The following is a 26,616-nucleotide window of genomic DNA, read 5'->3' as shown; positions in this document are numbered from 1 at the left end:
AAGATTTAAGACATCTTGACAAAATAAGGGCAGATGTGTGCTGAACAATTTCAGGGGTGCAAAGAATAAGACAAAGGTGTAGGAGAAATGAAAAACGTGGAAGTGAGCAGCACATAAGACGGAGCCTTGTGTCACATCAATCCTGAAGGCACAATGTAAAAATAAACATTCTCTATTCCTATAGGACAATTTAAACACATTCTAAAGCAAGATTCTATAAATGCCATAAGGCCCCTCAGGGATCGTTTTAGCCTTTAAAGGGATTTGAAACACAAACATTTCTTTCATGATTCAGATACAACATAAAATTTGAAACAACTTTCCAATTTACTTCTATTATCCAATTTGCATTGTTTTCTTGGTATTCTTTGTTGAAAAGGATACCTTGGTAGGCTCAGGCGCTGGGAGCTAGCTGCTGATTGGTGGTTGCACATATATGCCTCTTGTCAGATTCAGCTCACTCCCAGTAGTGCATTGCTGCACCTTCAATAAAGGATAGCAAGAGAAAGAAGCAACATGTATAATAGAAGTAAATAGGAAAGTTGTTTGCTCTATCTGAATCAGTAAAGAAAAAACACAATTTATGCTTACCTGATAAATGTATTTCTCTTGTGGTGTATCCAGTCCACGGATCATCCATTACTTGTGGGATATTCTCATTCCCAACAGGAAGTTGCAAGAGGACACCCACAGCAGAGCTGCTATATAGCTCCTCCCCTAACTGCCATATCCAGTCATTGGACCGAAAACACGCAGAGAAAGGAGAAACCATAGGGTGCAGTGGTGACTGTAGTTTAAATGAAAAAATTACCTGCCTTAAAATTACAGGGCGGGCCGTGGACTGGATACACCACAAGAGAAATAAATTTATCAGGTAAGCATAAATTGTGTTTTCTCTTGTAAGGTGTATCCAGTCCACGGATCATCCATTACTTGTGGGATACCAATACCAAAGCTAAAGTACACGGATGAAGGGAGGGACAAGGCAGGTACTTAAACGGAAGGTACCACTGCCTGTAAAACCTCTCTCCCAAAAACAGCCTCCGAAGAAGCAAAAGTATCAAATTTGTAGAATTTTGAAAAAGTATGAAGCGAAGACCAAGTCGCCGCCTTGCAAATCTGTTCAACAGAAGCCTCATTTTTAAAAGGCCCAAATGGAAGCCACAGCTCTAGTAGAATGAGCTGTAATCCTTTCTGGAGGCTGCTGGCCAGCAGTCTCATAGGCTAAGCTGATTATGCTTCTTAGCCAAAAAGAAAGAGAGGTTGCCGAAGCCTTTTGACCTCTCCTCTGTCCAGAGTAGACAACAAACAAAGCAGATGTTTGACAAAAATCTTTAGTAGCTTGTAAGTAAAACTTTAAAGCACGAACCACGTCCAGATTGTGTAATAGACGTTCCTTCTTTGAAGAAGGATTAGGACACAAGGATGGAACAACAATCTCTTGATTGATATTCTTGTTAGATACCACCTTAGGTAAAAACCCAGGTTTGGTACGCAGGACTACCTTATCCGTATGGAAGATCAGATAAGGAGAATCACATTGTAAAGCAGATAACTCGGAGACTCTACGAGCCGAGGAAATAGCTACCAAAAACATTACTTTCCAAGATAAAAGTTTGATATCTATGGAATGAAGAGGTTCAAACGGAACTCCTTGAAGAACCTTAAGAACCAAATTTAAGCTCCATGGGGGAGCAACAGGTTTAAACACAGGCATGATTCTAACCAAAGCCTGACAAAATGCCTGAACATCTGGAACATCTGCCAACCGCTTGTGCAAAAGAATAGACAGAGCAGAAATCTGTCCTTTTAAGGAACTAGCTGACAATCCTTTTTCCAAACCATCTTGGAGAAAAGATAATATCCTGGGAATCCTAACCCTTGGATTCACACCAATAAAGATATGTACGCCATATTTTATGGTAAATTTTCCTGGTGACAGGCTTTCGTGCCTGTATTAAGGTATCAATGACTGACTCAGAGAAGCCACGCTTTGATAAAATCAAGCGTTCAATCTCCAGGCAGTCAGTCTCAGAGAAATTAGATTTGGATGGTTGAAAGGACCCTAAAGTAGAAGGTCCTGTCTCAGAGGCAGAGTCCATGGTGGAAAGGATGACATGTCCACCAGATCTGCATACCAGGTCCTGCGTGGCCACGCAGGCGCTATCAAAATCACTGATGCTCTCTCCTGCTTGACCTTGGCAATCAGTCAAGGGAGCAGAGGAAACGGTGGAAACACATAAGCCAGGTTGAAAGACCAGGGCGCTGCTAGAGCATCTATTAGCGTCGCCTTGGGATCCCTGGACCTGGATCTGTAACAAGGAAGCTTGGCGTTCTAGCGAGACGCCATGAGATCCAGTTCTGGTTTGCCCCAACGATGAATCAATTGTGCAAACACCTACGGATGGAGTTCCCACTCTCCCGGATGAAAAGTCTGACGACTTAAAAAATCCGCCTCCCAGTTCTCTACACCTGGGATATGGATAGCTGATAGGTGGCAAGAGTGAGTCTCTGCTCAGCGAATTATCTTTGAGACATCTAACATCGCTAGGGAACTTCTTGTTCCCCCTTGATGGTTGATGTAAGCCACAGTCGTGATGTTGTCCGACTGAAATCCGATGTACCTCAGAGTTGCTAACTGAGGCCAAGCCTGAAGAGCATTGAATATCGCTCTTCCAGAATATTTATTGGAAGGAGTGTCTCCTCCTGAGTCCACAATCCCTGAGCCTTCAGGGAGTTCCAGACTGCACCCCAACCTAGAAGGCTGGCATCTGTTGTTACAATTGTCCAATCTGGCCTGCGAAAGGTCATACCTTTGGACAGATGGACCCGAGATAGCCACCAGAGAAGAGAATCCCTGGTCTCTTGATCCAGATTTAGTAGAGGGGATAAATCTGTGTAATCCCCGTTTCACTGACTGAGCATGCATAGTTGCAGCGGTCTGAGATGTAGGCGTGCAAACGGCACTATGTCCATTGCCGCTACCATTAAGCCTATTACTTCCATGCACTGAGCCACCGAAGGGCGCGGAATGGAATGAAGAACACGGCAGGAATTTAGAAGCTTTGATAACCTGGACTCCGTCAGGTAAATTTTCATTTCTACAGAATCTATCAGAGTCCCTAGGAAGGAAACTCTTGTGAGTGGGGATAGAGAACTCTTTTCCTCGTTCACTTTCCAACCATGCGATCTCAGAAATGCCAGTACTACGTCCGTATGAGACTTGGCAATTTGGAAGTTTGACGCCTGTATCAGGATGTCGTCTAAATAAGGGGCCACTGCTATGCCCTTCGTAAAGATTCTTGGGGCTGTAGCTAATCCAAAGGGAAGAGCTACAAACTGGTAATGCCTGTCTAGAAAAGCAAACCTGAGAAACCGATGATCTGTTATCGGAATGTGAAGATAAGCATCCTTTAAATCCACTGTAGTCATATATTGACCCTCCTGGATCATAGGTAGGATGGTACGAATAGTTTCCATCTTGAATGATGGAACTCTGAGGAATTTGTTTAAGATCTTTAGATCCAAAATTGGTCTGAAGGTTCCCTCTTTTTTGGGAACCACAAACAGATTTGAGTAAAAACCCTGTCCCTGTTCCTCCTTTGGAACTGGATGGATCACTCCCATAACTAGGAGGTCTCGTACACAGTGTAAGAATGCCTCTCTCTTTATCTGGTTTGCAGATAATTGTGAAAGGTGAAATCTCCCTTTTGGGGGGGGGGAAGCTTTGAAGTCCAGAAGATATCCCTGGGATATAATTTCCAACACCCAGGGATCCTGGACATCTCTTGCCCACGCCTGGGCGAAGAGCGAAAGTCTGCCCCCTACTAGATCCGTTACCAGATAGGGGGCCGTTCCTTCATGCTGTCTTAGAGGCAGCAGCAGGCTTTTTGGCCTGCTTACCTTTGTCCCAGGTCTGGTTTGGGCTCCAGACCGTCTTGGACTGAGCAAAAGTTCCCTCTTGTTTGCATTAGAGGAAGTTGATGCCGCACTTGCCTTGAAGTTTCAAAAGGCACGAAAATTAGACTGTTTGGCCCTTGATTTGGACCTGTCCTGAGGAAGGGCATGACCTTTTCCTCCAGTGATATCAGCAATAATCTCCTTCAAACCAGGCCCGAATAGGGTCTGCCCCTTGAAGGGAATGTTAAGCAGCGTAGATTTTGAAGTCACGTCAGCTGACCATGATTTAAGCCATAGCGCCCTGCACGCCTGTATAGCAAAACCAGAATTCTTAGCCGTTAGTTTAGTCAAATGAACAATGGCATCAGAAAACAAAGGAATTGGCTAGCTTAAGTGCTCTAAGCTTGCCTAGTATGTCATCCAATGGAGTCGCTACCTGTAAAGCCTCTTCCAGAGACTCAAACCAGAACGCCGCAGCAGCAGTGACAGGAGCAATGCATGCAAGGGGCTGTAGGATAAAACCTTATTGAATAAACATTTTCTTAAGGTAACCTTCTAATTTTTTATCCATTGGATCTAAAAAAGCACAACTGTCCTCGACAGGGATAGTAGTACGCTTTGCTAAAGTAGAAACTGCTCCCTCCACCTTAGGAACTGTCTGTCATAAGTCCCGTGTGGTGGCGTCTATTGGAAACATTTTTCGAAAAATAGGAGGGGAAGAGAACGTCACACCTGGTCTATCCCATTCCTTATTAATAATTTCTGTAAACCTTTTAGGTATTGGAAAAACATCAGCACACACCGGCACTGCATAGTATTTATCCAGTCTACACAATTTCTCTGGCACTGCAATTGTATCACAGTCATTCAGAGCAGCTAAAACCTCCCTGAGAAACACGCGGAGGTGTTCAAGCTTAAATTTAAATGTAGAAATATCAGAATCAGGTTGCATCATCTTTCCTGAGTCAGAAACATCACCCACAGACTGAGGCTCTCCTTCCTCAGCTTCTGCATATTGTGAGGCAGTATCAGACATGGTTCTTAAAGCGTGAGTATGCTCTGCATTTCGTCTAACCCCAGAGCTATCTCGCTTACCTCTAAATTCAGGTAGTCTGGCTAATACCGCTGACAGTGTATTATCCATGACTGCCGCCATGTCTTGTAAAGTATTCGCTATGGGCGCCCTAGATGTACTTGGCGCCATTTGAGCGTGAGTCCCTTGAGCGGGAGTCAAAGGATCTGACACGTGGGGAGAGTTAGTCGGCATAACTTCCCCCTCGTCAGATTCCTCTGGTGATAAATTTTTTTAAAGACAGAATATGATCTTTATTGCTTAAAGTGAAATCAGTACATTTGGTATACATTCTAAGAGGGGGTTCCACCATGGCTTTTAAACATAATGAACAAGGAGTTTCCTCTATGTCAGACATGTTTGTACAGACTAGCAATGAGACTAGCAAGCTTGGAAAACACTTTAAATCAAGTTAACAAGCAAATATAAAAAACGGTACTGTGCCTTTAAGAGAAACAAATTGTCAAAATTTGAAAAACAGTGAAAAAAGGCAGTAAATCAAACTAAATTTTTACAGTGTATGTAATAAGTTAACAGAGCATTGCACCCACTTGCAAATGGATGATTAACCCCTTAATTCAAAAAACGGATCAAAAAAACGATAGACGTTTTTTAACAGACACAACAAACTGCCACAGCCTGCTGTGGCCCTAACTTCCCCAATTAACGACTTTGGAAAGCCTAAGAGCCCTTTAGAGATGTCCTATAGCATACAGGGGACTCCTGAGGGAAGCTGGATGTCACAGTTTGTAATTTTAACTGCAACAACTTTAACTTTTATACTACAACAGTGGAAAGCCTCAGGAAACTGTTTCTAGGCAAATTTAAGCCAGCCATGTGGAAAAAACTAGGCCCCAATAAAGTTTTATCACCAAAGCATATATAAAAACGATTAAACATGCCAGCAAACGTTTTATATTGCAATTTTATAAGGGTATTACCCCTGAGAGTAAGCATGATACCAGTCGCTATTAAATCACTGTATTCAGGCTTAATTTACATTAATCCGGTATCAGCAGCATTTTCTAGCATTTTCCATTTCTAGAAAAAATTGTAACTGCACATACCTCATAGAGTAACCTGCACGCCATTCTCCCGCTGAAGTTAACTCTCTCCTCAGACATGTGTGAGAACAGCAATGGATCTTAGTTACAACCTGCTAAGATCATAGAAAACTCAGGCAGATTCTTCTTCTATTTACTGCCTGGGATAAAATAGTACAACTCCGGTACCATTTAAAATAAACTTTTGATTGAAGATAAAAAACTAACTATATTTCACCACTCTCTCTTACTACCTCCATGCGTGTTGAGAGTTGCAAGAGAATGACTGGATATGGCAGTTAGGGGAGGAGCTATATAACAGCTCTGCAGTGGGTGTCCTCTTGCAACTTCCTGTTGGGAATGAGAATATGTTGAAAAAGGAAATATAAAATTGGCACAGTGACTGTAATGATAGGGAAAAAGGGAATATAGTAATCCCTGGTGCTAACCCTTAATTAGTTACATGAAAATAATGGGAAGGGAAGAAGGGGGGCAAGAAGGGGTTAAATAGCACTCGTTCCCTATATAAATAGTAATAGTATTGAAATCATTCAACTACTAAATGTATCAATCAGTTAAAAAACTTTACTTTATTAATCACTATTAAAGACCTAAATAATTATTACACAAGGCCCCTGAAAAATCGCTTATGCAAAATAGACTGCAATACCCAGAGATAGGATACAGCTCAAACCACCCCCCTGTATTCCTGGCCGGTAACAGGATACGCCGGCTTCAGGTGCCAGGGATGGCTGAGTGTTCCTGTAAAATCTCGTGCAGTCTATATCAAAGCGTAGGAGCGATATGATAACTATTGTTAAAAACAAAAAGCCAAACTTGTAGCAGTTTAAGCTGAAAATAGCACACAAACGCGTTTCGGCCGAGTAGCGGCCTTTCTCAATGTGGCCAATAGGAGCGCAACTATTGTACACGCCCATCTTAGGGCCAATCATCAGTGCTGTACTGCTTAGGCACATTTCGATGATAGGTTATTCCGGAATGGCTGTGGATGCAATGTTAGTGCCCAATCAGGATTCACCTATATGTTATATGTTGTTCTGCGTTGCACTGCATTGCATTGTTCTGCAAATTAAACTGGTAATATTGCAATTTGCTTACATCACTCATCTATATCTACTATACTAGCGTGCACCATTTAAAGAAATAATCTGTGTATACCGATATCGAGTACAAAGTGACAACAATTTATTGAGTGATGGACTATGTTATCCCGTTTACTCTCTATTACTTCTACTCGTTATCATATTTTTATCCCTGTTAGTAACACGCATTATGGAGACCATATGTTAAAAAATCATTATTGTGAGTCAAACATAATATTTTGAACTGTGATTCAGAGCGCTATTGACATAAACTCAATGTATACTATGGCTTTCATATATATAGCCAAGTTACAAGGTTTGTAAGCTACTGCTCAAGTGGGACAGAATTACAATTATGAATTTCCATCGTTCAAACAAAGAAACCGATTTACCTAATACTGTTTAGATGGTGATCAGATAGTGTTTGTATTATCTTAAGATTAAAAGACATCACCTAAATGCACATTATTCGTGTGTACTATGTTATCAAGGTAGAGTATTTTGTTGTATTACAGGGCTAAGACAACTTCTATGTGCTTAGGTCAATTCTTTAAAAACTTAAGTGTAACTCTCATATATTCATATTTTATGGTTAATTTTAAGTTTGAAACCAAAACATAACATAATGCATGTCATACTAGTTCATATATAATTCTTATCTCACTGATTATTAACATATATCGTTATGATCCAAAAATTGCATTTACTTCGGAATTCTGGGTGCACGTCTAGATAGAGATATTATATTGAAACTCTTACATAAGTACACTATTATTTACAGAATTATTTACAGTTGTATCGAGTTTCACAGGAAGATCCAAAAATTATTATTCTCATTCATGCCCTGTGGCATCACACAATTCAAATTAAATATCCATTTTGCTTCCTTTTGGAGCAAAATTGTTTCTATATCTCCTCCACGAATGCCTGAACGTAGGCTTTCTAAACCCCAACATCTGAACGTATTAGTTTTGCCCTTATGATGGTATAGGAAATGTCTCGCCACACTTGTTATCTGTTTTCCATTTTTAGTATCTTTCTCAGCATTTCGAATATTGCTAAGATGTTCAGTCATCCTCTTTCCCATAGGTCTTGTGGTCATACCTACATATAATAAATTACAGCTGCAGGTTAAACAGTATATGACGTTTGAAGTTTTACAAGTTATGTGACTCTGGATGGTCCACTGTTTATTGAATCTGTCCATCATTACTTTCTTTTTTACCATGTGTGTACATATTTTACAATTTCCACATGCTATCGAACCTTTATAAAGAGGGGGCTTTTTGGCATTTCTGTCAAAGTGGCTTTGAGTTAACTGGTCACTCAGGTTGCCTGCTCTTCTGTACGTGAATTGGGGCTTTGTAGGGATTATAGAATTTAACTGGTCATCGGATTGTAAAATATGCCAGTGTTTAAGTATTATATTGGATACTTAATTGCTTTGACTGGAATATGTTGAGATAAATCTCAAAGAATTGAGATTATCCTCTGATTTTTTGGGTTCTAGTAATTCCTGTCTATTCTCATTCATAGCTCGCTGATAGGCTCTCTTTAAGGATTTCCTAGAATACCCTCGTTGTAGCAATCTATCTCTTAGTTCATTTGCTGCTTTTTGGAATGCTTCAATAGATGAGCTATTCCTGCGAATCCTTAGGTATTCCCCTATTGGCAGGCTTTTTATTGTGTTTGGATGATGAAAGCTCTGCGCATGCAAAATATTATTTGTTGCAGTGGGTTTCCTAAAGGAATCTGTTTCTAAGTGGTCATTCCCTTTTTTGATAACTAGATCCAGGAATTCCACCTTGTGGTCATCATGTGTCATAGTTAGAAATAGACCAAAAGAGTTATTGTTAAGAAGCGAAATTAACTCATTGAGTGTTTGTGTTGATCCCTCCCACACGAAGAAAATGTCATCTATATACCTGGACCAGTGGGTAATGTATTTGGTATACTGTAGGAGATTGCTGTTAAACACTACAGTTTCCTCCCACCAGCCCAGGTATATATTTGCATAAGTGGGGGCACAAGAAGTCCCCATTGCTGTTCCACACAACTGCAAATAAAATCTCCCATCAAAAACAAAGTAATTATGATCCAAAGTGAATTCCAGTAAATCCATAATGAATTGTTTGGATTCGTTGGATAAAGTCTGATTCTTTGTTAAAAAGTGGGAAACAGCTCTACATCCCCATTGTTTATCAATACTTGTATAAAGTGACTCCACGTCACAAGTGACGAGAATCGATTGAGGGGTTATAGTCAGTGTATTCATCTTGTTAAGAATGTGCATTGTGTCCTTTGTGTAGGAGGGCAATGAATCTACAATGTACCCGAGTCTTGCATCCACATATTTAGAGGCCTTCTCTGTTAGAGACCCAATGCCTGAGACAATGGGTCTCCCTGGGGGGCATGTTTGATTTTTGTGTATTTTAGGTAATAGATAGAATGTTGCTATCTTAGGGTTTTTAACATCTAAGTTTTGAAATTCCTTTTTATCAATAGTGCCATCAGCTGCCGCCTGTTTAATTAATCTATTATACTGTTTATGAAAATCTTCTGTTGGATTCCCAAAGAGATTTTTGTAGTTTTTAGGATTATGGAGTTGTTTTTTGACCTCGGCTATATACATTTCATTAGGCCATATAACAATATTCCCACCCATGTCACTCTGTTTAATTTGGACATCAGTCCATTGATTTATTGATTTTAGTGCAAGTTTTTCTTGTTCAGATAGATTATTCAGTGATTTATCAATATCTGAAGGGATAGCTAGTATATCCTTACATACTAAATCTAAGAATGTAACGGTATTGTGAGAGGTACTTGTTGGTGGTATAAAGCTAGATTTGGTCTTTAAAATTTCACGCCATTTATTATCCTTTTCTGTTATCTCATTTGGATTAGTTTCTGAATCCTCTAATAAAGAAAACAGAATTTATGCTTACCTGATAAATTACTTTCTCCAACGGTGTGTCCGGTCCACGGCGTCATCCTTACTTGTGGGATATTCTCTTCCCCAACAGGAAATGGCAAAGAGTCCCAGCAAAGCTGGTCACATGATCCCTCCTAGGCTCCGCCCACCCCAGTCATTCGACCGACGGACAGGAGGAAATATATATAGGAGAAACCATATGGTACCGTGGTGACTGTAGTTAGAGAAAATAATTCATCAGACCTGATTAAAAAACCAGGGCGGGCCGTGGACCGGACACACCGTTGGAGAAAGTAATTTATCAGGTAAGCATAAATTCTGTTTTCTCCAACATTGGTGTGTCCGGTCCACGGCGTCATCCTTACTTGTGGGAACCAATACCAAAGCTTTAGGACACGGATGAAGGGAGGGAGCAAATCAGGTCACCTAAACGGAAGGCACCACAGCTTGCAAAACCTTTCTCCCAAAAATAGCCTCCGAAGAAGCAAAAGTATCAAATTTGTAAAATTTGGCAAAAGTGTGCAGTGAAGACCAAGTCGCTGCCTTACATATCTGGTCAACAGAAGCCTCGTTCTTGAAGGCCCATGTGGAAGCCACAGCCCTAGTGGAGTGAGCTGTGATTCTTTCAGGAGGCTGCCGTCCGGCAGTCTCATAAGCCAATCGGATAATGCTTTTAAGCCAAAAGGAAAGAGAGGTAGAAGTCGCTTTTAGACCTCTCCTTTTACCAGAATAAACAACAAACAAGGAAGATGTTTGTCTGAAATCTTTAGTAGCCTCTAAATAGAACTTTAGAGCACGGACAACGTCCAAATTGTGTAACAAACGTTCCTTCTTTGAAACTGGATTCGGACACAAAGAAGGTACAACTATCTCCTGGTTAATATTTTTGTTAGAAACAACTTTAGGAAGAAAACCAGGCTTAGTACGCAAAAACACCTTATCTGCATGGAACACCAGATAAGGAGGAGAACACTGCAGAGCAGATAACTCTGAAACTCTTCTAGCAGAAGAAATTGCAACCAAAAACAAAACTTTCCAAGATAGTAACTTAATATCTATGGAATGTAAGGGTTCAAACGGAACCCCTTGAAGAACTGAAAGAACTAGATTTAGACTCCAGGGAGGAGTCAAAGGTCTGTAAACAGGCTTGATCCTAACCAGAGCCTGAACAAAAGCTTGAACATCTGGCACAGCTGCCAGTCTTTTGTGTAGTAAGACCGATAAAGCAGAGATCTGTCCCTTTAGAGAACTTGCAGATAATCCTTTCTCCAAACCTTCTTGAAGAAAGGAGAGAATCTTAGGAATTTTTATCTTATTCCATGGGAATCCTTTGGATTCACACCAACAGATATATTTTTTCCATATTTTATGGTAAATTTTTCTAGTTACAGGTTTTCTGGCCTGAACCAGAGTATCTATCACCGAATCTGAAAACCCACGCTTTGATAGAATCAAGCGTTCAATCTCCAAGCCGTCAGTTGGAGGGAGACCAGATTTGGGTGTTCGAATGGACCTTGAACAAGAAGGTCCTGTCTCAAAGGTAGCTTCCATGGTGAAGCCGATGACATATTCACCAGGTCTGCATACCAAGTCCTGCGTGGCCACGCAGGAGCTATCAAGATCACCGAGGCCCTCTCCTGATTGATCCTGGCTATCAGCCTGGGAATGAGAGGAAACGGTGGGAATACGTAAGCTAGGTTGAAAGTCCAAGGTGCTACTAGTGCATCTACTAGAGTCGCCTTGGGATCCCTGGATCTGGACCCGTAGCAAGGAACCTTGAAGTTCTGACGAGACGCCATCAGATCCATGTCTGGAATGCCCCATAATTGAGTTATTTGGGCAAAGATTTCCGGATGGAGTTCCCACTCCCCCGGATGAAATGTCTGACGACTCAGAAAATCTGCTTCCCAATTTTCCACTCCTGGGATATGGATCGCAGACAAGTGGCAGGAGTGATCCTCCGCCCATTGAATTATTTTGGTCACTTCTTTCATCGCCAGGGAACTCTTTGTTCCCCCTTGATGATTGATATAAGCAACTGTCGTCATGTTGTCTGATTGGAACCTTATGAATTTGGCCTTTGCTAGTTGAGGCCAAGCTCTGAGAGCATTGAATATCGCTCTCAGTTCCAGAATGTTTATCGGGAGAAGAGACTCCTCCCGAGACCATAGACCCTGAGCTTTCAGGGATTCCCAGACCGCACCCCAGCCCACTAAACTGGCGTCGGTCGTGACAATGACCCACTCTGGCCTGCGGAAGCTCATTCCCTGGGACAGATGGTCCAGGGTCAGCCACCAACGGAGTGAATCTCTGGTCTTTTGATCTACTTGAATCATTGGAGACAAGTCTGTATAATCCCCATTCCACTGTTTGAGCATGCACAGTTGTAATGGTCTTAGATGAATTCGTGCAAAGGGAACTATGTCCATTGTTGCAACCATCAATCCTATTACTTCCATGCACTGCACTATGGAAGGACGAGGAACAGAATGAAGCACTTGACAAGAGCTTAGAAGTTTTGATTTTCTGACCTCTGTCAGAAAAATCCTCATTTCTAAGGAATCTATTATTGTTCCCAAGAAGGGAACTCTTGTTGACGGGGACAGAGAACTCTTTTCTTTGTTCACCTTCCATCCGTGAGATGTGAGAAAGGCTAGAACGATGTCCGTATGAGCCTTTGCCTTTGACAGGGGCGACGCTTGTATTAGAGAATGTCATCCAAGTAAGGTACTACTGCAATGCCCCTTGGTCTTAGAACCGCTAGAAGGGACCCTAGCACCTTTGTGAAAATCCTTGGAGCAGTGGCTAATCTGAATGGAAGAGCCACAAACTGGTAATGTTTGTCCAGAAAAGCGAACCTTAGGAACTGATGATGTTCCTTGTGGATAGGGATATGTAGGTACGCATCCTTTAGATCCACGGTAGTCATAAATTGACTTTCCTGGATGGTGGGTAGAATCGTTCGAATGGTTTCCATTTTGAACGATGGTACCCTGAGAAATTTGTTTAGGATCTTCAAATCCAAAATTGGTCTGAACGTTCCCTCTTTTTTGGGAACTACGAACAGATTGGAATAAAATCCCATTCCTTGTTCCTTTATTGGAACTGGGTGTATCACTCCCATCTTTAACAGGTCTTCTACACAATGTAAGAATGCCTGTCTCTTTATTTGGTTTGAGGATAAGTGAGACTTGTGGAACCTTCCCCTTGGGGGTAATTCCTTGAATTCCAGGAGATAACCTTGAGAAACTATTTCTAGCGTCCAAGGATCCTGAACATCTCTTGCCCAAGCCTGAGCAAAGAGAGAAAGTCTGCCCCCCACCAGATCCGGTCCCGGATCGGGGGCTACTCCTTCATGCTGTTTTGTTAGCAGTGGCAGGCTTCTTGGCCTGCTTACCCTTGTTCCAGCCTTGCATTGGTTTCCAGGCTGGTTTGGGTTGTGAGGCATTACCCTCTTGCTTAGAGGATGCAGAATTAGAGGCTGGTCCATTTCTGCGAAAGGGACGAAAATTAGGTTTATTTTTAGCCTTAAAAGACCTATCCTGTGGAAGGGCGTGGCCCTTTCCCCCAGTGATGTCTGAAATAATCTCTTTCAAATCAGGTCCAAATAAAGTTTTACCTTTGAAAGGAATGTTAAGCAATTTTGTCTTGGATGACACATCCGCTGACCAAGACTTTAGCCAAAGCGTTCTGCGCGCCACAATAGCAAACCCTGAATTTTTCGCCGCTAATTTTGCTAATTGCAAAGCGGCATCTAAAATAAAAGAGTTAGCCAATTTAAGTGCGTGAACTCTGTCCATAACCTCCTCATATGGAGTTTCTCTACTGAGCGACTTTTCTAGTTCCTCGAACCAGAACCACGCTGCCGTAGTGACAGGAACAATGCATGAAATTGGTTGTAGAAGGTAGCCTTGCTGTACAAAAATCTTTTTAAGCAAACCTTCCAATTTTTTATCCATAGGATCTTTGAAAGCACAACTATCTTCGATAGGAATAGTAGTGCGTTTGTTTAGAGTAGAAACTGCCCCCTCGACCTTGGGGACTGTCTGCCATAAGTCCTTTCTGGGGTCAACCATAGGAAATCATTTCTTAAATATAGGGGGAGGAACAAAAGGTATGCCGGGCTTTTCCCACTCTTTATTTACTATGTCCGCCACCCGCTTGGGTATAGGAAAAGCGTCGGGGGGCACCGGAACCTCTAGGAACCTGTCCATCTTGCATAATTTCTCTGGAATGACCAAATTGTCACAATCATCCAGAGTAGATAACACCTCCTTAAGCAGTACGCGGAAATGTTCTAATTTAAATTTAAATGTCACAACATCAGGTTCAGCTTGATGAGAAATTTTTCCTGAATCTGAAATTTCTCCCTCAGACAAAACCTCCCTCATGGCCCCTTCAGATTGGTGTGAGGGTATGACAGAACAATTATCAGCGTCCTCTTGCTCTTCAGTGTTTAAAACAGAGCAATCGCGCTTTCTCTGATAAGTAGGCATTTTGGATAACAGATTTGCTATGGAGTTATCCATTACAGCCATTAATTGTTGCATGGTAATAAGTATTGGCGCACTAGATGTACTAGGGGCCTCCTGCATGGGCAAAACTGGTGTAGACACAGTAGGAGATGATGTACTATCATGTTTACTCCCCTCATTTGAGGAATCATCTTGGGCAATATCATTATTTGTGGCAGTACTGTCCTTACTTTGTTTGGACGCTATGGCACAATTATCACATAAATTTAAATGGGGAGACACATTGGCTTTCATACATATAGAACATAGCTTATCTGAAGGTACAGACATGTTAAACAGGCTTAAACTTGGCAACAAAGCACAAAAAAAGTTTTAAAATAAAACCGTTACTGTCACTTTAAATTTCAAACAGAAAACACTTTATTACTGAATATGTGAAAAAGTATGAAGGAATTGTTCAAAAATTACCAAAATTTCACCACAGTGTCTTAAAGCCTTAAAAGTATTGCACACCAAATTTCATAGCTTTAACCCTTAAAATAACGGAACCGGAGCCGTTTTTCAATTTAACCCCTATACAGTCCCAGATATAGTCTTTGCTAAGACCCAACCAAGCCCTGAGGGGAATACGATACCAAATGACGCCTTCTAAAAGCTTTTTCAGAGATTCTTAGATCCTCACACATGCATCTGCATGCCCTGCTCTCAAAAAACAACTGCGCATTAATGGCGCGAAAATGAGGCTCAGTCTATGACTAGAAAGGCCCCCTGACTGAAAAAGGTGTCCAATACAGTGCCTGCCGTTTTATAAACGTTCCCCAAGATTATAAATGCCAATTATTAGCCTAAATCTGAATAATATGCACAAATAAAGCAATCGATTTAGCCCATAAAAATGTCTACCAGTTTTTTAGCCCATAATAAGCCCTTTATTCTGTTTGTTTTTGACTAAGAAAATGGCTTACCGGTCCCCATGAGGGGAAATGACAGCCTTCCAGCATTACAGTGTCTTGTTAGAAATATGGCTAGTCATACCTTAAGCAGAAAAGTGTGCTAACTGTTTCCCCCAACTGAAGTTACTTCATCTCAGGGTCTTCCTGTGAAACTCGATACAACTGTAAATAATTCTGTAAATAATAGTGTACTTATGTAAGAGTTTCAATATAATATCTCTATCTAGACGTGCACCCAGAATTCCGAAGTAAATGCAATTTTTGGATCATAACGATATATGTTAATAATCAGTGAGATAAGAATTATATATGAACTAGTATGACATGCATTATGTTATGTTTTGGTTTCAAACTTAAAATTAACCATAAAATATGAATATATGAGAGTTACACTTAAGTTTTTAAAGAATTGACCTAAGCACATAGAAGTTGTCTTAGCCCTGTAATACAACAAAATACTCTACCTTGATAACATAGTACACACTAATAATGTGCATTTAGGTAATGTCTTTTAATCTTAAGATAATACAAACACTATCTGATCACCATCTAAACAGTATTAGGTAAATCGGTTTCTTTATTTGAACGATGGAAATTCATCATTGTAATTCTGTCCCACTTGAGCAGTAGCTTACAAACCTTGTAACTTGGCTATATATATGAAAGCCATAGTATACATTGAGTTTATGTCAATAGCGCTCTGAATCACAGTTCAAAATATTATGTTTGACTCACAATAATGATTTTTTAACATATGGTCTCCATAGTGCGTGTTACTAACAGGGATAAAAATATGATAACGAGTAGAAGTAATAGAGAGTAAACGGGATAACATAGTCCATCACTCAATAAATTGTTGTCACTTTGTACTCGATATCGGTATACACAGATTATTTCTTTAAATGGTGCACGCTAGTATAGTAGATATAGATGAGTGATGTAAGCAAATTGCAATATTACCAGTTTAATTTGCAGAACAATGCAATGCAGTGCAACGCAGAACAACATATAACATATAGGTGAATCCTGATTGGGCACTAACATTGCATCCACAGCCATTCCGGAATAACCTATCATCGAAATGTGCCTAAGCAGTACAGCACTGATGATTGGCCCTAAGATGGGCGTGTACAATAGTTGCGCTCCTATTGGCCGTAGAGACACAGAACTGGGTTATTTAAAGTGTGTTCAGCTTCACACTCGGCTTGTCATTTCTAAGAAAACACATTGAGAAAGGCCGCTACTCGGCCGAAACGCGTTTGTGTGCTATTTTCAGCTTAAACTGCTACAAGTTTGGCTTTTTGTTTTTAACAATAGTTATCATATTGCTCCTACGCTTTGATATAGACTGCACGAGATTTTACAGGAACACTCAGCCATCCCTGGCACCTGAAGCCGGCGTATCCTGTTACCGGCCAGGAATACAGGGGGGTGGTTTGAGCTGTATCCTATCTCTGGGTATTGCAGTCTATTTTGCATAAGCGATTTTTCAGGGGCCTTGTGTAATAATTTAGGTCTTTAATAGTGATTAATAAAGTAAAGTTTTTTTTAACTGATTGATACATTTAGTAGTTGAATGATTTCAATACTATTACTATTTATATAGGGAGGGAATGAGAATATCCCACAAGTAATGGATGATCCGTGGACTGGATACACCTTACAAGAGAAATTAGGGTTTCATGTCCCTTTAAAGAGACACTAAACATTTAATACATTGAATGTAGCTATTTCTAATCATGGGTGATGCCATTATGAAGCCTATGCTACACTGCAGAAGGAGAGTTGCTGCACATGTGCAAACAGTTAAGCACTGGAATGTAGTGAAAGCTAGATTTCAACATGGTGGCTCCCATAACTAGAGGGAGGCAGGAAATAACCTCAATACTATGCCTATAAAAGGTATTTTGTGTTTAATGTCCCTTTAAAGTACCTTGGGAACTGCAAATCTCATTAGAGGGAGTTGACCAATATGCTTTATGTTAAGGAGTAACACTTACGTAACAATATAATGCTCAGTAAAATAAGCTGAAGACTTCTCTCCATGCTGGTGAGTGTCTTTTAGAATTGGGCCCTAAGTATTTAACCTCTGTAAAAGGGGTTAAATAAAGTCTGTGTTGTGCACCAGGTATGCTCTTGTCACGGAGCAGGCGCCAGTCATTGTACTGATCTGGAGCAGTCAGTACATCACAATACTTGGTGAATTTTACTTATTATTAACATAAGATCCTGAAATCGATTAAATGTTATTTTATTTGCTTCCATTTATCAAGTTTAATTGGAGATAAGTTAAAGCAAGTTTTTCACCTCTTATCCAACAGGCATTCTAGCCATACGGCACTTTAAGAAAAGAGGAAACATCAGTTACAGAGCTACTTATGTGCTCTGATCAGCTGTAAATGCTCTGAGCCAAAAAAAAAGGTTTTTGAAGTTTACCTCAAGAGGCATCGATAGTAAAACAAAGAACAGAATAAAACAACTTGTTTTAGTGCATCTCTAATTACACTTGATAAATGAAAGTATATATAAAAAATAACAGATTCAGGATCTTATGTCAATATTGTATATGTTAAATTAACAATCAATGTGAGACATGAAACCCACATTATTTATTTCATGATTTAGATAAAAAATGCAATTTTAAACAACTTTCCAATTTACTTTTATCTAATATACTTCATTCTCTTGATATCCTTTGTTGAAAATCATATCTAAATACTAAGTAGCTGCTTATTTATGGCTGCCCATAGATGCCTTGTGATTGGCTTACCCATGTCCATTGCTATTTCTTCAACAAAGGATATTTAACAAATTAAGCAAATTAGACAATAAGTAAATTGGAATGTTGTTTAAAATTGTATTCTCTATCTGAATAATGAAAGACACATTTTGGGCTTCATGACCCTTTAACTATGACTTTGTTTAACCTCTTTTAAAAATTCCACTATTTGGAAACACAATGTTATATGCAAATAATCAGCAATATATGAGGGAGACATCCTAAAGTGTCAATTTACTTCTCAAATTACAGATCGTCATAGGTATAACTACTGTGGTGCAGCTGCTACCGAAAAGTTTCAGTGAGAAATGTAATGTTCATTTGAAGATAAATAGAGATAGATAGTGACTAGCTTCTAGTTTTAACCTAGTGGCACTGGTTATATCCTTGCATATGCTAAACACATTTTGCAATTACAATGACATGGACAACAGACAGTAAAAACTTACAGATTTTTGCCTGTTCCCTGGAGTATGCTTGAGCTGTTTGGGTGGACAACAAGAATGGTGCTTTCCTCAATAGGTCCAAGTCCTCTTTGTTGATAAATAAACTCTGTATCAAATGAGCTGTAAAATTAAGAGTATTTAGAGATATCACAAATCAAAAACCACAAAAGAATTGGAAACTTTCTTTGTAATAAATGTGCACTATAAATGATTTTCTTAGACTCACTGAATTGTCACAGCTAAATTCAAATATCCATAATGTTTGTTGAATTTGATGAAAAACATTCATGTAGTTCTTTTCCAAAACACAAGAGGGAGCCCAAGACTAAAATTTGCCTGATCTATGCAGACAATGAATTTGGAAGTCTGCATACTGTAAACCAAATAATAGTATACACTAATACTGACGCACACAGGCATAAGAGTAAGAGCTGTTCTCCATAGATATGTAAATATGCATATAAACCTTATGATTGTTTTAAATAAGTGCAAACATGCTGGAGTCCAAGCAAATAATAAAAATAATATTCTAAGAAAAACATATTTATTCTGATGTCATGTGTATCTACAGTGATATTTCATCAGCCAACTATAATGAACAATCTATTTTTTTCTTTTTCTCTCTGTAATATGTTTGCAAGTTTACTTGTGAGACAGTAACCACTACCATACAACAACTTCGGTTCTTAGGACTGGGATGCTTAAGACGTATCTCAGGGATCGGAGTGATTGCTGACGATTGCTTTTAGACTCATGTATGCTGCTTTTGTTGGAATTTAAACTATAGCACTCATTTGAATATCCCTCATACTGAGAACAGTATTTTTACCTTTTTAAAACATGCAAAAATATGTTCAGCTAGAAAAGTAGCTTTCAAAAACCATATTGTAATCACAGATGATTTTCACTGGGCCAAACTTCCCACTTTCTTCGAGGTGCTGTGGGTGTTACAGTCAAGGCAAAGTGCTCTCCCCCTTCTCTATCCCACCAGATATGAGTGAAAACATCACAAACAGGTATGGTTTGCTGGGACCAGCAACTGATCTATTTCCCTTACTTTGGACATGTAGATTTTGTAAAGGGTTAGCTTTGGACATACATTAGAGCTGAGGTTTGTTATTTTGGGCCTATATAGTTTTAACGTTCTTAGGGTTGCTGAGGACATTCATCTGATCTTAAGTCACAATTAATTTCCATATAAGACAAGTATGCATAGACTAATAATATATACAATTACAGTATATGCTGCTTTTGTTACATCTGACATTTGCAGACTAACCATGTGGATAGGATAATGGGCGTTTCTGCTATTGTCCTTGTATTTGTGGGGTAAAACTTGAAGACCTCTAAACTAATGATATTTCTACAGTGTTAATGAAGAATTAAGGCCTAGTTACAATGAATGTGGTCAAATATTCAGCTGTCATACAACAGTAAGGTAGAATGTGATGTATGTTCACGGGTATTTGGTTTTATAGGATATAATGATGTATCTAAGGAAGCACATGTAATATACGTAACTTTGTAAAACAAACGCCCGCTTATTCATTTAACAATTATAATTAACCCCTTAAAGACTACGATGTACCCATCTACGTTTACGGTCATTAAGGGTTTTCTTTTTTATAACAGTGCTGGTCTCGCAGCAAGTGGCAGGACCATGCTATTAAATTCTCCCTTCTTGTCACTGGTAATAGAGAGACTGCACTATTAATAGCACATTCCCCATAGAAAGACCAGCAACATACAGGGTAAGTCGCTGATCCTTAAGGGGTTAATTGTTAAAGGGACGGTGCACGCATTGAGATTTTAACATAAAATGTTTATGTATGTGTAGTAAAACCACTTTGCAATACACATTCATTATTTATTTCGCCCATTTTTTAATGTAGTTTAGCTCTGAAAATTTTCTTATTCACAAAACTAAAAATACTGCAGACCTCTTAACACAAAGCCTTCACGATATATCCCCCTAACTCGCTTCTGCAGATAACAACTGTCAAACAATGCAGTTTATTCGAAAATAATGCTAAGGCAAGTGGTGGGTGGAGTTTGGTTAAAAAAAAACAATTGCAGCAAACAAGATATTTTTTTTTTAAAAATACTTTAGACTCAGGTGAAATGTTATTCTAAACAAGACAACAGAAAAGACTTGTAATTACAAGGAGTGTAGTGTGCCTTTACGGTCTTTGCAACAGAACACTGACAACTGTCTCACATTCTGAGGGACAGTTCTGTAGCGCTGAGCTCTCACATTCTGAGGGACAGTTCTGTAGCTGAGCTCTGTCGCATTCTGAGGGACAGTTCTGTAGCTGAGCTCTGTCGCATTCTGAGGGACAGTTTTGTAGCTGAGCTCTGTCGCATTCTGAGGGACAGTTTTGTAGCTGAGCTCTGTCGCATTCTGAGGGACAGTTTTGTAGCTGAGCTCTGTCACATTCTGAGGGACAGTTTTGTAGCTGAGCTCTGTCGCATTCTGAGGGACAGTTTTGTAGCTGAGCTCTGTCGCATTCTGAGGGACAGTTTTGTAGCTGAGCTCTGTCGCATTCTGAGGGACAGTTTTGTAGCTGAGCTCTGTCGCATTCTGAGGGACAGATTTGTAGCTGAGCTCTGTCGCATTCTGAGGGACAGTTTTGTAGCTGAGCTCTGTCGCATTCTGAGGGACAGTTTTGTAGCTGAGCTCTGTCGCATTCTGAGGGACAGATTTGTAGCTGAGCTCTGTCGCATTCTGAGGGACAGTTCTGTAGCTGAGCTCTGTCACATTCTGAGGGACAGTTTTGTAGCTGAGCTCTGTCGCATTCTGAGGGACAGTTCTGTAGCTGAGCTCTGTCACACTTTGAGGGACAGTTCTGTAGCTGAGCTCTGTCACATTCTAAGGGACAGTTCTGTAGCTGAGCTCTGTCACATTCTGATGGACAGTTCTGTAGCTGAGCTCTGTCACACTTTGAGGGACAGTTCTGTAGCTGAGCTCTGTCACACTTTGAGGGACAGTTCTGTAGCTGAGCTCTGTCATACTTTGAGGGACAGTTCTGTAGCTGAGCTCTGTCACACTCTGAGGGACAGTTCTGTAGCTGAGCTCTGTCACATTCTGAGGGACAGTTCTGTAGCTGAGCTCTGTCACACTCTGAGGGACAGTTCTGTAGCTGAGCTCTGTCACACTGAGGGACAGTTCTGTAGCTGAGCTCTGTCACACTCTGAGGGACAGTTCTGTAGCTGAGCTCTGACACATTCTAAAGGAACAGTTCTGTAGGTGAGCTCTGTCACATTCTGAGGGACAGTTCTGTAGCTGAGCTCTGTCACATTCAGAGGGACAGTTCTGTAGCTGAGCTCTGACACATTCTAAAGGAACAGTTCTGTAGCTGAGCTCTGTCACATTCTGAGGGACAGTTGTGTAGCTGAGCTCTGTCACATTCTGAGGGACAGTTCTGTAGCTAAGCTCTGTCATACTCTGAGGGACAGTTCTGTAGCTGAGCTCTGTCACACTCTGAGGGACAGTTCTGTAGCTGAGCTCTGTCACACTCTGAGGGACAGTTCTGTAGCTGAGCTCTGTCACACTCTGAGGGACAGTTCTGTAGCTGAGCTCTGTCACATTCAGAGGGACAGTTCTGTAGCTGAGCTCTGACACATTCTAAAGGAACAGTTCTGTAGCTGAGCTCTGTCACATTCTGAGGGACAGTTCTGTAGCTGAGCTCTGTCACATTCTGAGGGACAGTTCTGTAGCTAAGCTCTGTCATACTCTGAGGGACAGTTCTGTAGCTGAGCTCTGTTATGTCCGTCTTGCAACTTTTCTCGTCATAAAAAAACATATAGAACAAATCCAACTCTACTTCTGATCTCTTCAGCAATACACTGGCACCTCTGCCCGGTAATGCCCAACAGACCCCAGGGCTGATAAGCCACATCCCACAGAACACCCAGCACCACACCCAGCCATGCCCATGGACTGCCCCTCCTCCTGATCATGGCTTTCAATATATTATTGATGTAGTAGTAAGTAGGTCTATAATCTTACTTTTACATTTTAGGGACATAAAAGTGCAATAAAAAAATGCACTAATGCACTACAACACTTTGAGGGACAGTTCTGTAGCTGAGCTCTGACACATTCTAAAGGAACAGTTCTGTAGCTGAGCTCTGTCACACTCTGAGGGACAGTTCTGTAGCTGAGCTCTGTCACATTCAGAGGGACAGTTCTGTAGCTGAGCTCTGACACATTCTAAAGGAACAGTTCTGTAGCTGAGCTCTGTCACATTCAGAGGGACAGTTCTGTAGCTGAGCTCTGTCACATTCAGAGGGACAGTTCTGTAGCTGAGCTCTGACACATTCTAAAGGAACAGTTCTGTAGCTGAGCTCTGTCACACTCTGAGGGACAGTTCTGTAGCTGAGCTCTGTCACATTCAGAGGGACAGTTCTGTAGCTGAGCTCTGACACATTCTAAAGGAACAGTTCTGTAGCTGAGCTCTGTCACATTCTGAGGGACAGTTCTGTAGCTGAGCTCTGTCACATTCTGAGGGACAGTCCTGTAGCTAAGCTCTGTCATACTCTGAGGGACAGTTCTGTAGCTGAGCTCTGTTATGTCCGTCTTGCAACTTTTCTCGTCATAAAAAAACATATAGAACAAATCCAACTCTACTTCTGATCTATTCAGCAATACACTGGCACCTCTGCCCGGTAATGCCCAACAGACCCCAGGGCTGATAAGCCACATCCCACAGAACACCCAGCACCACACCCAGCCATGCCCATGGACTGCCCCTCCTCCTGATCATGGCTTTCAATATATTATTGATGTAGTAGTAAGTAGGTCTATAATCTTACTTTTACATTTTAGGGACATAAAAGTGCAATAAAAAAATGCACTAATGCACTACAGCACTTCATGATCGCACTGCTGCTTGCCTTTAACTATGTATATAACCCTGCAAAAGGATTGCTCTGGAGAAGTAACACAAGTCAAGTCAAGAATTCTTTATTAGCATGACATTATTACATGTGTTGCCAAAGTAATAAGGTTACAATAAAACAGATCAATAACAATTGATAAAGTAGGAGTATAGTGGGTAAACACACTGCTTATCCTGAGCTAAGCACAGCTGATGACTGCCAGCTACACACATATGCCACTGCCAATCCTGAGCTAAACACAAATGATGACTGCCAGCTACACACATATGCCACTGCCAATCCAGAGCTAAAGACATCTCACAACTGCCAGCTACACATATATGCCACTGCCAATCTTGAGCTAAATACAGCTGATGACTGGCAGCTACACACATATGCCACTACCAATGATGAGCTAAACACAGCTGATGACTGTCAGCTACACACATATGCCACTACCTATCCTGAGCTAAACACAGCTGATGACTGGCGGCTACACACATATGCCACTACCAATGATGAGCTAAACACAGCTGATGACTGTCAGCTACACACATATGCCACTACCTATCCTGAGCTAAACACAGCTGATGACTGTCAGCTACACACATATGCCACTACCTATCCTGAGCTTAAAAACAGCTGATGACTGGCAGCTACTCACATATGCCACTACCTATCATGAGCTAAACACAGCTGATGACTGGCAGCTACACACATATGCCACTACCTATCCTGAGCTAAACACAGCTGATGACTTGCAGCTACACACATATGCCACTACCTATCATGAGCTAAACACAGCTGATTACTGGCAGCTACACACATATGCCACTACTTATCCTTAACGAAACACAGCTGGTGACTGGCGGCTATACACATATGCCACTACCTATCATGAGCTAAACACAGCTGATGACTGGCGGCTACACACATATGCCACTACCTATCCTGAGCTAAACACAGCTGATGACTGGCGGCTACACATATAGGTCACTACCTATCCTGAGCTAAACACAGCTGATGACTGGCAGCAACACACATATGCTACTACCTATCCTGAGCTAAACACATGCAGATCACTGGCGGCTATTCAAATATGCCACTACAAATGATGAGCTAAAGACAGCTGATGACTGTCAGCTACACATATATGTCATTACCAATGATGAGCTAAAGACAGCTGATGACTGGCAGCTACACACATAAGTCACTACCTATCCTGATCTAAACACAGCTGATGACTGGCAGCTACACACATGTCATTACCAATCCTGAACACAGCTGATGACTGGCAGATACACACATTTGCCATGACCTATCCTGAGCTAAACACAGCTGATGACTGGCGGCTACATACATATGCCACTACCTATCCTGAGCTAAACACAGCTGATGACTGGCAGCTACACACATGTCATTACCAATCCTGAGCTAAACACAGCTGATGACTGGCAGTTACACACATATGTCACTACCTATCAAGAGCTAAACACAGCTGATGGCTGGCAGCTACACACATGTCATTACCAATCCTGAGCTAAACACAGCTGATGACTGGCAGCAACACACATATGTCATTACCAATCCTGAGCTAAACACAGCTGATGACTGGCAGCTACACACATATGCCACTGCCTATCATGAGCTAAACACAGCTGATGGCGAGCAGTTACACACATATGCTACTACCTATCCTGAGCTAAACACATGCAGATCACTGGCGGCTACACAAATATGCCACTACCAATGATGAGCTAAGGACAGCTGTTGACTGTGAGCTACACACATGTCATTACCAATGATGAGCTAAAGACAGCTTATGACTGGCAGCTACACACAAGTCACTACCTATCATGATCTTAACACAGCTGATGGCTGGCAGCTACACACATGTCATTACCAATCCTGAGCTAAATACAGCTGATGACTGGCAGCTACACACATATGCCACTGCCTATCATGAGCTAAACACAGCTGATGGCCGGCAGTTATACACATATGCCACTACCTATCATGAGCTAAACACATATGCCACTACCAATCCTGAGCTAAACACAGCTGATGACTGGCAGCTACACACATATGTCATTACCAGTCCTGAGCTAAGCACAGCTGATGGCTGGCAGCTACACACATATGCCACTACCAATCCTAAGCTAAACACAGCTGATGACTGGCAGCTACACACATATGCCACTACCAATCCTGAGCTAAACACAGCTGATGACTGGCAGCTACACACATATGCCACTGCCTATTATGAGCTAAACACTGCTGATGACTGGCAGCTACACACATATAGGGAGGTAGCAGCACCAAAATGTGAATTTAGTTGCTTTTAATAAGAGACATCACAAAAAAAAACAACGACGTTTCGGTAAGTACCTGACCTTAATCATACAACATGATTAAGGTCAGGTACTGACCGAAATGTCGTTTTTTGTGATGTCTCTTATTAAAAGCAACTAAATTCACATTTTGATGCTGCTACCCCTTTGTTTGCTGTAACTATTTGGGGTTAGTGCATGGACCCCGGTAGCATGCACCTGATGTCTGACAGTGAGTGCTGGGCCTACCTTCTATTTTTATATAGCTACACACATATGCCACTACCTATCATGAGCTAAACACAGCTGATGACTGGCAGCAACACACATATGCTACTACCTATCCTGAGCTAAACACATGCAGATGACTGGCGGCTACACAAATATGCCACTACCAATTCTGAGCTTAAAGGAATAGTCTAGTCAAAATTTAACTTTCATTGTTCAGATAGAGCATGCAATTTTAAGCAACTTTCTAATTTACTCCGATTATCAATTTCTCTTCGTTCTCCTGGTATCTTGATTTGAATGTAAGCTTAGGAGCCAGCCCATTTTTGGTTCAGCACCTGGGAGCGCTTGCCGATTAGTGGATACATTTAGACACCAATCAGAAAGTGCTACCCAGGTGCTGAACCAAAAATGAGCTGGCCACTATGCTTACATTCTTGCTTTTTAAAATAAAGATACCAAGAGAAAGAT

At 41.0% G+C, this 26,616-nt stretch overlaps 1 protein-coding gene across 4 annotated transcripts in view; it reads right to left on the bottom strand.

The window, feature by feature from the left end:
* The window catches only part of PAM (peptidylglycine alpha-amidating monooxygenase), a 405,645-nt gene that overhangs the window by 55,773 nt on the left and 323,256 nt on the right, over positions 1-26,616 (bottom strand). For all 4 annotated transcript variants that reach the window (XM_053701521.1, XM_053701518.1, XM_053701520.1 and 1 more), the window contains one exon: positions 18,710-18,826. In XM_053701521.1, coding sequence (XP_053557496.1) covers positions 18,710-18,826 — 117 coding nt within the window. The remainder of the gene's footprint in view (positions 1-18,709; positions 18,827-26,616) is intronic.

Source organism: Bombina bombina, chromosome 2 (assembly GCF_027579735.1).
Source record: "Bombina bombina isolate aBomBom1 chromosome 2, aBomBom1.pri, whole genome shotgun sequence".
NCBI classification, from domain to species: Eukaryota; Metazoa; Chordata; class Amphibia; order Anura; family Bombinatoridae; genus Bombina; species Bombina bombina.
The sequence above is the reverse complement of the archived record's forward strand: the minus strand, read 5'-3'. Positions and strand labels throughout refer to the sequence as shown.